Source organism: Podarcis filfolensis (genome assembly GCF_964270895.1).
Source record: "Podarcis filfolensis genome assembly, chromosome: 14".
Lineage (NCBI taxonomy): Eukaryota > Metazoa > Chordata > Lepidosauria > Squamata > Lacertidae > Podarcis > Podarcis filfolensis.
Genome location: NC_139616.1, coordinates 10,549,214 through 10,562,995, shown reverse-complemented (window position 1 = coordinate 10,562,995; position 13,782 = coordinate 10,549,214). Strand labels below are relative to the sequence as shown.

The 13,782-nt window shown below is 50.0% G+C and overlaps 1 protein-coding gene across 1 annotated transcript; it reads right to left on the bottom strand.

The window, feature by feature from the left end:
* Window positions 1–1,246: 1,246 nt before the first annotated feature.
* On the bottom strand, window positions 1,247–13,604 carry BCL2L10 (BCL2 like 10). Its single transcript, XM_083587158.1, has 2 exons — window positions 13,054–13,604; window positions 1,247–2,443 (listed from the first exon to the last, which is right to left on the bottom strand). Exons 1-2 carry the CDS (start codon window positions 13,468–13,470, stop codon window positions 2,312–2,314), a joined length of 549 nt encoding a protein of 182 aa, XP_083443284.1. The 5' UTR covers window positions 13,471–13,604; the 3' UTR covers window positions 1,247–2,311.
* Between the last annotated feature and the right edge of the window lie 178 nt (window positions 13,605–13,782).

The following is a 13,782-nucleotide window of genomic DNA, read 5'->3' as shown; positions in this document are numbered from 1 at the left end:
CCCAGCATCCCTAACTAGCAGGATCAGTGGTCAGGAATTATGGAAACAGTGACCCAAAACCAGCTGGAGACCCAAGTTTGGGAAACACTGGACTAGGACCTGGGAGACCAGGGTTCAACATCCCCACTCGGTCATGAAGTTCCTCTGGGTGACCATGGGCCAGTCACCATCTCTTAGCCCAGGCTTCCTCAACCTCGGCCCTCCAGATGTTTTGAGACTACAATTCCCAGCATCCCTGACCAATGGTCCTTCTAGCTAGGGATCATGGGAGTTGTAGGCCAAAAACATCTGGAGAGCCGAGGTTGAGGAAGCCTGTCTTAGCCTAAACCACTTCACTGGGTTGTTGTTATGTAAAGGTAAAGGAACCCCTGACCATTTGGTTCAGTCGTGACCAACTCTGGGGTTGCGGCGCTCATCTCCCTTTATTGGCCGAGGAAGCCAGCATACAGCTTCCAGGTCATGTGGCCAGCATGACTAAGCCGCTTCTGGTGAACCAGAGCAGCACATGGAAACGCTGTTCACCTTCCCGCCGGAGCGGTACCAATTTATCTACTTGCACTTTGACGTGCTTTCAAACTGCTAGGTTGGCAGGAGCAGGGACCGAGCAACGGGAGCTCACCCCGCGACCTTCTGATCGGCAAGTCCTAGGCTCTGTGGTTTAAGGGAGGAGTAAAAACCATGTGCTGCCACCCAGAGCTCCTTGGAGGGGCAGAAAGCTAATAAATAAATGTACCCCCAGAGCTAGAGTCATCTCTGGACAAAGATGTACTAGGGCAGCAACCGGCATTCCATAAGCAGACAAGTTAGCTGCAAAGAATCTGCCATGCATCCAGAAGGGTAGTTGTCAAACCTTACCCCAGCTTGCAGAAAATGTGACTAGTGAGTTGCCACCATTTTTATCTCCATCTGTAGCAAAAACCATCAAAAAAAATATCAAGGAATCATTTCCTTTTTTCTTTTCACTTCTCAAGGAACCGTTTTTCTTTTCCCCCACAAAGGCACTGCTTTGCACACACAAGTTCCCAGGTTCAATTCCTGCCGTCTCCCGGTATGGCTGGGGGAAAACTCCTGGCCTGAAACCCCAAAGAGCCGCTGCCAATCAGTGTAGGCAATAATAGGCTAGGTAGACCAACTGGTCCGATTCGATATAGGACAGGTTCCTAGGCATCGTTTTACAAGTGCTTTGTGCCCATGTAAACAAGAACAATGTATGGAAATGTCAGGTCAAGCCAAGAACAGGTGCTCATTTAAAATAAAAATATTCAGTTATATTTATTCACATATTAAAACTGTACAAGCTAAAGGAAAAGGACATCGAACACTTCCGAAGACTATTTCTTTACAATATGCAATATAACAGATATCCAAACTAGAACTGTTAAACAAGGTAGACGACAGGGACAGCCAAGAAAGCAATTTGGAGAGCTTGTTCCGTTTTGTTTGTTTTCTTAAAAAAAAAAAAAAGGCATTTAACAAAAATAGATGTTAATCAGCTACCAGTATTATACAATGATAAATATTTCAAAAAATATATTAAGTTATATGGAGTTTATGGATTTGACAGGAAATCCACAGAAATCCCAGCCTTCACATGGACTTCCAAATAGACCAATTAAAAACAAACAAACAAGCATTCCAATAGTTAAGAACTGGTTCTGCAGACTTTACTGTTTTGGTATCAACATTCTTGTCGCCTACTTGTAGTGTAACTTATACTAACGTCATTATAACAAAAACACGTAAGCTATAATGCTCTGTGCAATACGGATCTGGCAGCTATATATTGACGAGTGGCCTCAGAATGTTTGCATTGCAGCACACGTGGAGTTAAGCTCCTCATTCTTGTTAATACTGGCTCACATTTCACAAGGCAACATCTCCCCACCCCGTCCCGCCCCGCACCCCACAACATACACGCAAACACACAAAGAAGAAATCCAAACACATCTTCACTTGGGTTCCATTGCAAGCCCGCCATTAACATTTAGCATAACATCCAGCGCTTAGCAGTTGCCGGGATGAACTGGGGCAACTGCAGCTCTCACACGCACCAAGATCCAAGTAGATGCCCAACCTCAGGACTCAAAAATCTAAGCGGCATTCGTTTCTCACTTGTACTGCTAGAATGTTATGTGCTTGTCAATGTTCTGCTCCGACTTTATAGTTAAAAATATATATATATATATGCTTCTGTCTTCCAACCGTTATAGAAATATAGAATGGACTCTTCACCAGCATGTTGGCAGTGTTAGAAGAGAGTTTTCTCCACCTCGCCCTCCTTCCTGTAAGTCAAGTCCACTGATGTAGTCTTTTATCGCACCGCCAGGAGGAAGGCCAGCCCAGCCAAGCCAAAGCCAGCTGCCGCCATTATAGCATTGCTTATGGTACTGTTCTGGTCAGCTGCATCCGAGCCATGTTTGTTGAAGAAGTGATAGAAGCCATCCTAGGAAAGAAGAGAACAAAATCTTATTTGTTTATTAACTTTATAGCCCGCTTTTCCTCCCAAAAGGTGTCCAAAGCGGCAAACGCACAAGCAACGAGCCAATCAACAGTATCTAAACGAGTACTAGAAACTCAACATACAGAAGCTAGGTGCCAAACGGCTCCTTAAGCCAAGGTTATATTCGCCAAAATGGAATGTCTAGTTACCATTTTGGGGGAAGATTGCTCTAAAGTGTTATTTTTCAAATGATGGATTGACTTTGATCATCAGTTAAATATGTGGCTAGTTCAGATGATAACCTTGAGAGGTTGAGAACTTACAGAAGAAAAATCACTTTAACCAGGGACAGTCCACATATATATTGGCCTATCCCTACCTCTTTTGCTTAATGGTTACACAGACCATTCATAACGTAAGAATCTTCATCACAGCTGTGAGCAGGGCAGTGGGGTAAGCGAAGACAAGCCACAACAATTTACAGTAACGTTTCTTGACTGCTCCTGCTCAGGCTGCACAGAAAATGCATTCTGGTTCCCGAAATTCATTCTGATTGTGCAGATAAAATGTAAAGGACAGAATTCTACAGGATGTGCTGCTATGTGTGAAAACAGTCAATGTTTCAGTTATCCCCTAGGCATGCACCTCCAGATGGTGGGGAAGTCAGGTGCCATCCTGGTACCCGGGCATCTCCATTTGGTTGCAAGTGGTTGATGGTCAGGTGCAAAATGTGCCTGGTGAACTTCGAACACTGCTCTCAAACACCACCATTTCATGTGCCCTGGACTCAGGCCTAGATTAAGATCATGAGGCTAAATACAGCAACAAGAACAACTTATCTGAAAGTTAGCAAGTGTACTGAAATTAGAGAGATAATCTGCACTCGTTTCCTTCAAGTGCTTTTCTTCTTCTCCTGTCTCTCAGCTGGTAAACTGAGAGCATGAAAATTTCGAAGGAACACAGTAACCTGCCTTACACCAAATCAAAACCATTGGTCCTTCTAACTTAGTATCATCAACTCTAACCAGTAGTGTCTCTCCAGGATTTCAGAGGGGGAGGTGTCTCCCAGCCCTCCCTGGGGCCTTCTGTATGCAAGACAGATGATCTACCACTGAGCTAAGACCCTTCCGCTCTGACAGCCGAAATAGTTAATCCAGCCCTGCTTAGGCCCATGAGCCACTCAGTTCAGTGCTGCCCTATGACAGAAAGGAACTGGCAGCTGCACGGCCAGATCTTTCTTCTGAATAATCAAGAGCAGCAGTAATATGACTCCAGATGGTCATGTTTGAACTCCTATTTGGCAGATGTCTATGTAAACAAGTTATGCTCTTAATTTCTTCCGGAACTTTGTTCTTTACACTTTAATTTGTGCAAACAATGGGGGCATTTTCCACTGAATGTCAGTTTACACTCCTGGCCAGCAGCTGCTGTGGGGTCATTAGCATTCAGGTGGGCTGCCTACAGCAGGGGAGTCAAGCCCTCAGCTCCTCTGTGGAGAGGGCACAATTAAGCCAGTCACCTTTTGCAGCTACTTGCTTGGACGTACAATGGGTTTTCCAAAGCAGAATCAAAATCCAGATCCTTAAGACAGGAGTTTTGGGAACAAGATCCCCCTTCCACATTTTATTGCCATAACAATCAGCCACAAACTGCTTAAGAATCACCAGCAGGGCAATTAGTTGGGCCTTGGGTGTTGCTGTTTTGTTGTTTTTATGATTAAAAAGAGAAACTGCAGGTTCCAAAAGACATTAAGGGCAAGAAGAGATCGACAGCCAACAATTTTATTTGAAAACCACATGAGAGCAGTGTCCGGTCTAGGCTTCTGTATTTGTTCTCCTCTCTAGCTCAGTTGCTTAGAGCATAGTGCTGATAATGCCAAGGTTGCAGGTTCGATCCCTGTATGGGGACAACTGCATATTCCTGCATTGGACAAGATAATCCTCAGGGACCCTTCCAACCCTACAATTCTATGATTTCTAACCTTTAGCGTGAATTTCTAGGAGCTGGACCCAGCAGTTAGTAGGTGCTTTTTTCTTCAACTTTCCCCTGCAGCCTCTGAGGGTGAAGAGCACTGACCTCAAAGCCTTGCTTCTGTGTAAGAGTCACAACCAAGCAAGCACACTAGGCTGCCGCTGGCAGCCCAGTGCACAAAGGAGCCACACAAAGCCTTGCCTTTCCGCCACAAGCAATGGCAACCCCATCCCACCTGCCATCTTCTGGAACAAGGCCAGCATTGTTGGGAATCAAAGCTACAGAACTGCTGCAGTAAATGGCATCAGCAGGATACAAAATAGGGCAGGGCACATAAGACTCTGAATACTGACACTATTTCCTTTATAGGTATAGCGCAGAGATGAGAGAGCATCATGTGCAAAAGCCACATGAGCACCACAGCCATGTGCGTGCATGTGTGTGTGTGTGTGTGCTGGAAAGTGCTGGGCACAGTGGTTTCCAAACACATGTGAGACAGTCATGTGGTCTGACCATGTGACTAGGAACACATGTCCCTCCCATAGCTCATCTGCCACAGACTGGATCTGCAAGCTTCAAAGCAGATCCTCGCGCATAGCCGGGAAATGGGATCTGGTTACACCTTTCACAGGGGACAGAAAAAGAAGCTTTTGTCCACGACATTCTTTTATGCCTTCCTTTGTGAAGTAGGTGCCTTGGGGCACTGGTCCTCTGCAGAATAGGATTACAAAGGTGCTTTGGTGGGGAGTGAAGTGGGGCAGATTCCTCATCCAGCCGAAGAAGCTGCTTTGAATGGACTTTTTACTTGGCCTGCTTGAAAACCGAGAACTGAATGCAGGTTTCTCTGTATTCTTTACCCGCAGTACTGTGGGAAATAGCTGCTTTGAAGTTGATTATTCAACATTCCTGGCAGAGGTTTAAACCCTCACCCACTCAACAATGGTTAGCACCAGATTCTTCGGAGAGGCAAGAAACTCTACACTGAAAGGAGTGGGGGCGGGAGAAAGAGCCGAAACCCCTTACAGTTAACGTAAGGAAAGAGGCATTTCTGCTTGGGGCAGGGGGAAAAACAATAAGGAAAGCCATTCCTTTATAATTGCTGACCCATCAGATTAGCAAGGGATGTTTCTCCTTCCTTTATTTTTGTACCCATTCATGATGACCTCGGTTACATTCAAGAGAGAGGAGTTTTGCTCAAGGCTATATAAAAAGTTATGTTAACTCAGGAATTCCTGAACATGCTCACAACAAGCCTCTGTCAAGGGGGGTGGGAAGCTGGAGCTCTTTAGTTATAACAAGGCTTGGAAGGACGCCAAGCACTTAAGAATCTAAAATATTCTCCCTCTCCCTCTCATTCCGATTATATCCAAGACCAAACAAAGGCTTTTGTTGGCAGTGTTCTCTCCCGTTTCAGGTAGATCCCTGGGAAAGGAGGGAGAGCAAAGCTGCTAGAGGCCTGTGACAGACAACTGGGTTGGCTTTGTCCGACCTCCACCGCTGGAGACATGGGAATCACAACTGGGGAGAGTTGCACTCAGGGGTTTCCACTAGGCATGGAGTTGGCCACTGGGAGAAGCTTATACTTGTGCTGGCTGTTGCACCATGACCCACTTTAACCTGCATCACCCAACACTCAAGTCCCTTTGAGCCAGTAAACACGCAAGCAAGGACAACATGTGAGCGGGTGGTATTGAGCAGCATGTGCCAAACAGTGCCATCCCCTGGCGGCCACACATCCTGCACGCCCACATGCAGGGATGCTCAAAGGCCTCCTCCTATGTGGAAGGACCATAGCTAAGTGAGAGCATTTGTGCTGCACACAGAAGCTTCAATCCGTGGCACCTTGAAACCCTGGAGAGCTGCTGGCAGTCAGTGTAGCCAGTACTAAGCTAGATGGACCAAGGGCGTGTCATGGAACACAGAGGCTTCCTGTGTCCCTGCAGACATGCATGCTGCAGGGGAAGGCTGGCTGGCGCATGCAGCCTCAGGGGCGCAGCCACACGGAGCAACCCTGCTTATGTGCTGGTCTGATGCACAAACACAACTTTTGAACAGGGCCCCAGGGGAATGCCATTCCTCTGTCTCAACAGAAACTCGCATCCAAAGCAGCTTCCCATAAGCCAGTTTAACAGCCGTAGGCTTGGCCCACGGTTTTTATGAGAGCTGGGGCAGCACGACCAGCCGGTCCTGCTGCACCTCTCTCCCACACGAGCCCCAGAAGATGATGATGAAGAAGAAAAATAAAATCTGCGCTTCTTCAAGTGGGGAACTTCCAAAAAGAATTGCCAGCTGCTTCTGCCTTCATCAGCTTACTTGGAATAATGTATTCCAATTGTGGTCTTTCAGTTTCGCGGCTTTCGTACGTGTCAGCAGGAAAACTACAGGGCTAGGCAGCAAGGCAGGGAGCAAGGCCACATCACCACAGGCCTACTTTGGGAGCTCCAGCGCCAGATGTTAAGACGTTCGCTCGAAGCGCAAGACTCCCCTGCCTCAATAAAGCAGGCAGGAGGCAGCATGGGAGAACCGACACACCAACACAACCCCCAAGGATAGCAGCGGCTCCATGATCTCACTGCTCCCCACCATGCTGCCTATGGTGCCCCACCTAGCACTCTCAGACAGAATGGAATTCCATCCTGAAGTCCCATCCCTCTACCCTGTTCCATGCAGGTACCCTCTTAACTCATAGAAACATGATGGAGTCATCCCCTTGGTCAGTATTGCCTACACCAGCCCCTCTCAACCTTGGGTTCCCAGATGTTGCTCGACTACCACTCCTACCATCTCCGACTGCTGCCCCTGCTGGCTATGGATGATGGGTGCAAGAATGATGCCCTGCCATCGAGCTTCACCCTTTCCTCGCGGGATCAAGACCAGGAATTGCACAGCACGCAGGACCTCCAGAACCCCAAGCTGCCAAAGGGCACAAGTTGGAAGGTTGTCTTTGGAGAGTTAGACACTTGCTTACATCTCATAAGCCCAGGGCCACAGGCACTGTTAGAAATTAGCCAGGTGCCAGGCGCCAATTGCAACCATGTGATCTCGGGAGATCTCCGTCTGGCTGGCATCTCCAGCTTTCTTAAACAGCTAAGCAGATAAACTTATTTACTGCATTTATATCCCACCCTTTTCCTACAAGCAGTACATGGCTCAGCACTCCTCCTCGGTTAATCCCTACAACAACCCTGTGAGGTAGGTTAAGAGGCTGTGTCTGGCTCAAGGTCACCCCCTTAGCTTCATGACTGACTGGGGATTTGAACCCCTATCTCCCAGCTCCTAGTCCAACACTCTAACCACTATACCACACTGCCTTCCTAGAGTTCTTCTGCTGTGGGGCAGCTATATAAATTAAGCAGGTGTGTAAATATGGGGAAAGGAAAATGTCACTTAGAGACGGATCTGCAATATTTCCATTGGAGCTTAAATTTGTTTTATTCTGGATTGTTTTAATGTGTTATAAACCACTTTGAGATTTTTTTCTTTAAAATATAAAGCAGTATAGAAGTGAATTTAATAATAATAAACTCCACTGGGGGTGGGGAGGCAATGGTGCCTAGACATACTGTTGTGGCGACTGCAACATGGGTTTAAGGTGCCATTTGGTGACCAGCTTACATATCTGAGTTTCTAATATTGGCCACAGATCCATTCCCCCTCCATGCCCAACACTCGTAGCTCCACAGAGACTAGACCCAGTAGTCATGCCAAGTCGGTTGTAAGCCTGGGCAATATATCCGCCCAGGACCGGTATGAGGAGCAGACTGCAATGTCGGCTTCACTCAGCAGTATATTGCTGGTGAAACTGCCACAGCTCCCGAGTCCCTCTGCTAGCAGTGTCCACTGAAGGGAGTCAAGAATTACTTCCTCCAGCGGGCGCCAAGAGCAGAGGGACTTAGGAGCGACGGCGGTTTCATTGCTGAGTGAAACCGCCATCCCACTCTGCCCTCATATGGCGCAGAGGGAGAAACAAGCTGTGAGGTGCCGATACAGCTTGTTCTTCCCTCTTCATCTTTAAATTGCTCAACTTGGGACTGTGCAGCTACCCTTGCCTCAGTCCAGTAGTTAAAGGATCCCCCAGCACAGTGCTGGCTCCCACAAGCTGGTGGCAGAGTGGGGACCCCCTACAGCAAGCAGTTAAAGGAGCCCTGATGCTCCGCTTGCAAGTGGCAAGAACACCAGGGCTGTCTCAGCTGGGGAGGGGGAACCTTCCCTCCCCCCAGCTGAGTGGTGTAAACCCAGCCCACAAGTGCCTGGGTGAAACCACCTCAGCTCTTGAGTTGAGAGCTGGGGTAGTTTCAGCCGGTGTCTCGCAGGCAGAGGCCAAGGCACCTTTGTTTTTTCAGCATCGCGGTATAACGTCAAACCATGATGTTTGGTTGGTGATACACCGCGATTCTGAAAAGCTGTTATCGCCCAGCCCTAGTCGGTTGTTGCCGGCTAGTGTATTTATACAAAGCATTCTACACTTGGCAACAACAACAAAGCACTTTGCACAAAACAAAGCTTCCTTGACCAACTGTGCAACAGTTAGGCTCTTGCAAGCCGCACGTAGGTGACTTGCCATTGGTTTGGCCCTTGAGCGCATCACTGCCATTTCAACAGGTCCAGAATACAGTTCATACACGACTGGTTGTTGAGCTTGTAACACCTATTCCGTGCATCAGGGCAGCCAACATGGTGCCCTCCAGCTGTTGCTACTAGGCTCCAGTCATCCCTTACCACTGGCCAAGATGGCTGGGGCTGATGGGAGTTGTTGAAGCGCAACAGCAGCAAGAGCGAGCCAAGTTGATTGCAAGACGTTAGCCACGGGTGACACACTTGGTTCCAGATAAAGCTTCCAACGTACTCGTATTTTAAACCCCAAATGGCCAGACCCCTGAATATCTTATATCTTATATGTATGCATCTTATATGTATGCACACGAGATCAGCTACATAGAGCTTTCATCAGTCAAGCAGCATTTGAAATTTGCCAGGCACATTTTGCAGCAGGCTATCAGCTGCTTATGACCAAGTGAAGATGTCTGGGTGCCACGATGGTGACTGACGTCTCCACCATCAGGAGGTGCATGCCTGGGGATCCTTGGATCTTTACTACTTTCACACAATAGCAACACATCCTGTAGAATTATATCTGTTATATTTTATTTGATCAGAATGAATTTCAGGAACCAAAAAGTTGTCTTGAAAAATACAACTTTCAAGCCAGCAGGCCTCAAATTGGCAACCAGGCAGTCCGTTTTGGCAACTGTAACCCTGGTTTAAGGAGCCATTTGGCACCTAGCTTATATATCTGAGTTTCTAACACTGCAATCAAGGTTTGGGCAAAACAAGTGACAGCTCCCATCAGTATTACAAGAACACATTTCGTAGAACTCAGAGATGCCAGTTCAGTTTTCTATGATGTCAAGTACAATGGCAACATGCAAGGTATTTCCTGGTGTACAGGTGCCATGAAATACCCGTTTCACATCTGTAATAACTCAATCGTTTAGCAGCACCTACAACTTTGGAACTCCCTGACTAGAGATCAAGGTGGTGCTTTCAGTGCACTGTTTTCAGCGCCTGCTAAAAACATTTCTGTTTAGATAAGCCTACCCAGATGCTTAGAAAGTTGAACAATTTTAATCTGTTTTAGTATTTTAACTTTTGTATGCTTTAAAACAGGGTTGTTTCATCTTTTGTAAACTGTTTTGAGGGTTGCTGTTCTTTTTACAATCAAGCTGTGTATAAATTTTATGAAATAAATCAAACAAGTCACACTCTTTCTAGCCCACTCTTCAAGGGGGCAGTCTTCATTTGAGCTGTGTTGGGATGAAGAAGAGGTGGCTCAGACATTTCCCAGTCTTCCCTTGCAAAGATACATTCCCAAAGCCTGCAGGGCAGGGATGGGGAAGCCTTTTCAGCCTGAGGATCATATATGCACTCTTCTCTGCAACCTTCCTGGGGCTGCAGGTCAGTGTCAAAAGTGGGCAGAGCAATGGAGGCAAACTCCTTTGCACAACAGGCTAGTTTCAGGACATAACAGCTCTCTTATCTGACCTTCCAGACACATAAGCAACATGATCAGCGTTCAAGGACAAGGCAGGCAAACACAGTCAAGGAAGGTTTGAAGCAGGGCTTGTGAGTGATGTGGCCTGGAGGAAAGTCCCAAGGACCAAACAGAGGGGCCTGGAGGGCTGCGTCTGATCTCCCAGGCCTGAGGTTCCCCACTCTGTTATAGGAGAGCACACCTATCCATGCTAAGAAATCAAGCTACACCTTTATTTGGTGAAGGACTATACCTAAGTGGTAGAGCACTGGGTTTGCATGGAGAAGGTTTCAAGTTCAACACCCAGGTTGGGAAGGGAAATGGGACTCCTGCCCAAATCCCCGGAGAGCTGTTGCCAGTCAGTGTAGACAATATTGAGGTAGATGGAACAATGGCCTGACTCAGAATACAGCAGCTCCCCACGTTCCTATACTGCCTTCTTTTGGAAAACCACTTCGGCCAGCCAAGGGGAGCTTCCTTGAAGCTGGTCGTAATGATTATATAATTGAATGCACTGAGCAAGAGATAACAATAACGCTCCTTTGCTAAGGAAGAAGGGCTAAGATCCACCCACCATTTGACCCCAGGGCATCCACACTTCCTGTGGGGCACGGCTCTTGCTTTGAACAACATGGCTAAATTAACAGCGGGAAGGAAATTAATGCAAGCCAGCTGCACTCCACCTGCTGCTGAGCTAAAAAATGTGTAGGCAAGCCATAGCTCTCGTCCAGAGCCACCTTTGAAGTTACCACTGGGTGGGTGCTGTTGTTTTTTAAGACTAGGCATCCACCTCTTGAGGACACCCAGCAAGAAGATATGCAGAACGGTGGATGCCCCACATGTATGTAGAAGCCAGTAAATCCACCCCAGGGGCCCTATCTGCAGTGCAGACAGGTGAGATCACCATGTCTGGTGCACCAACGCACATTTGCAGGAGCAGCCTCTGCTGAAGGACGCGGCTACCTTGTTGCTCCAGACCATGTCCAGATAGAGAACAGAGCATGGGGCTTTGCACTGCTGTTTTCAGATTGACAGGTCAGAGTACAAACACAGTGCAGAAACTGTGCCAGTGGAAGACCCTCAGAGCAAAGTTTTTACTGCCTTCCATCATTAGATTGCTAGTAGCCAAGCAGCCTAGACTCCCAATACCTTCTATTATCTATGGAGCTGCCCGAATCCCATGCATCTATGCAGATTCTGCTTGCTTCTTTGGGAAAGCAGCTTTGAGCTGTTGTGTTGTTGTTTTTTAAAGCAAGTTTCAAATGCTCATGGTTTGCAGAACGTAAAGCAAAGCAAAGCAAAAATGAAAGAGGTGACATAGGCCAAGCTATTGCAGGGCACCTCGATTTCACACCTTCCCCCTCAGTTCAAGTCTTCCTGCCACCCAGGTCCTTCTGAAAGTATCCCAAGTTCTGAAGACACCCAACCAAGTGTTAAGGTCAAACAGATACATTTGGTTGTACAACTGATTTCAAGGGCAGAACCTGAGCTCTCTCTGTGCCAGCCAGCTGGGCATATGCCGTGCAGTTGCCCCAGAAGCAAAAACTCAAAATGGAGCATCGTTTCTGAGCAAGGGCACCCATTTGGTTGCTGCAAGACCAAGATACACCAAAGCAGGCTAATTTAAGAGGGACAAAGACCACAATATGGAATGGAAAAGGGGGACGGGAAGAGAGAAATGAGAACAGACGCCCCATCAAAGCTCTTTCTCACGGTTTGTCACAGCCTTCTGCTTCCCTTATATGGGAAAAAAATTATCCAGGCCTCCCTAGCAGTCATTCCTCTTTCTCTCTGCCCCCCTCCTCTCCTTCTCCTGTACGTCGCTGCTCCCCTTGTGGTCTGTACTGGGGTTATGGGGAGAGGGAAGCAAAAGGAGGCGCTGCTCGCCACCCCATAGGAAAGAAATGCCTTAGAATTTTTGGAGAGGATGGTGGGGCGGGAGGAGGGAAGGTAATGCGCGTATTAAAGCGCCGGAGCGAGAAGTCAGCTGGCGAAGCGCGCGTGCCAAGGTCATTCCCAGCGAGGAGTCCGCGTCCAGGACTGGGAAGGGGCGGGCGGGCGGTGGGCCCTGCAGAATGGGAGGTGGGCATTGGGCCGGCTCTGCTACAGGAAGCGGGGCGCAGCGGGTGAGATTGCAAAAGCACCATAAGGCGTGCACAGCCGCCGCCCCCCAAACCTCCGGAAGAGAAAGGGGTACCCAAAGGAACGCTACGGCTTTCTACGGTTGCGCGCTCCTTTGCGCTCGGTAGCGCGCAACAATGGGGGGGGAGGGAACCCGATTCATCTTCCTCACCCTCCCGCCCCACAGCGCTGCAGGCATTGGGAGCGAGGAGGGGGACGGAGGGTGGGCAAAGGGAAAGCGGCCAAGGCCAGATCGGGGACGGAAGCGCAGCCATTACTGCGCGAGCCGAGAAAAGGCTCGGTCCGTTCGGCAGCCGGCGGCGAAAGCGGGAGGTTGCCTAAAAGAATGGTGGTGATGGGGAGGGGGCGCCATGGATGTCGCAGGAGGAGCGGGAGGGGGCGCAGGCCGCTCGGGGGGCGGGGTGGGGACGGGGAGGGGATCGCGCCTGCCCTCCCGCCCGGCTGGCCGCCCCCTTTACCGTGCGCTTACCCAGCCGCCGTGCGCCTCCAGCCACTCTCGCTTCTCCCCGGCCAAGTAGGCGGCCAGCGCCTCCGCCAGAGCGGCCGTCTGGTCGCGAGCGCCGCGCTCGGCCAGCGCCGCCGCCAAGTTGCCGGCGAACACGACCAGCGCCACCACCCGGCCCCAGTTGAGGCCGCCCTCGGCTTCCATCTGCGCCGCCACCCGGCCCAGCAGCGCGGCCGCCTCGCCCGGCTCCTGCGGCAAGGCGGCCGCCGTGCAGGCGCTGCGGAAGAAGGGCCGCTCGCGGCTCTCCAGCTCGTCGGCCACCCGCCGCAGCGTCTCGGCCGTGCGGCTGGGCGGCAGCACCGCGGCGCCCCCGCCGCCGAGCCGGTGCTGCAAGTAGTCGGCCATCAGCTGCACCGTCTCCTCGCGCAGCGCGCCCGGCATGGCGGCCCCCTCGGCTGGCGCGGCTGAGGCGAGCGCGCAAGAGCGACGACGGGGCCCAGTGCCGGCGCCTCGGCGGACTAAGAAGCCGCCCACGCGTCCCCGGCCGGCTTCACGGCGCGCCGGCTCCGCCCCGTCTCTCGTTTCCCCAGCAGGGCTGGCGCGAGGGGCGGAGCGCCTCCCTCTCGGCTCCGCGGCGAGGCGGAGAACAGCAGGCGAGGGGGAGGAGGAGGAGGGGGCGGCAGCATCCGGAAAACGCCTGCAAGGGTCCCCTCCGCGGCGCCTGGACCGGGCGAGGGGGCGCTTACAAGCCCC

Excerpts from the sequence above, each read along its gene's own strand:
- BCL2L10 (XM_083587158.1), bottom strand. The coding sequence starts at position 13,470 with ATGCCGGGCGCGCTGCGCGAGGAGACGGTGCAGCTGATGGCCGACTAC. Across the intron at positions 2,444-13,053 it reads TGGAGGCGCACGGCGGCTGG|GATGGCTTCTATCACTTCTT; the intron begins GTAAGCGCACGG and ends CTTCTTTCCTAG.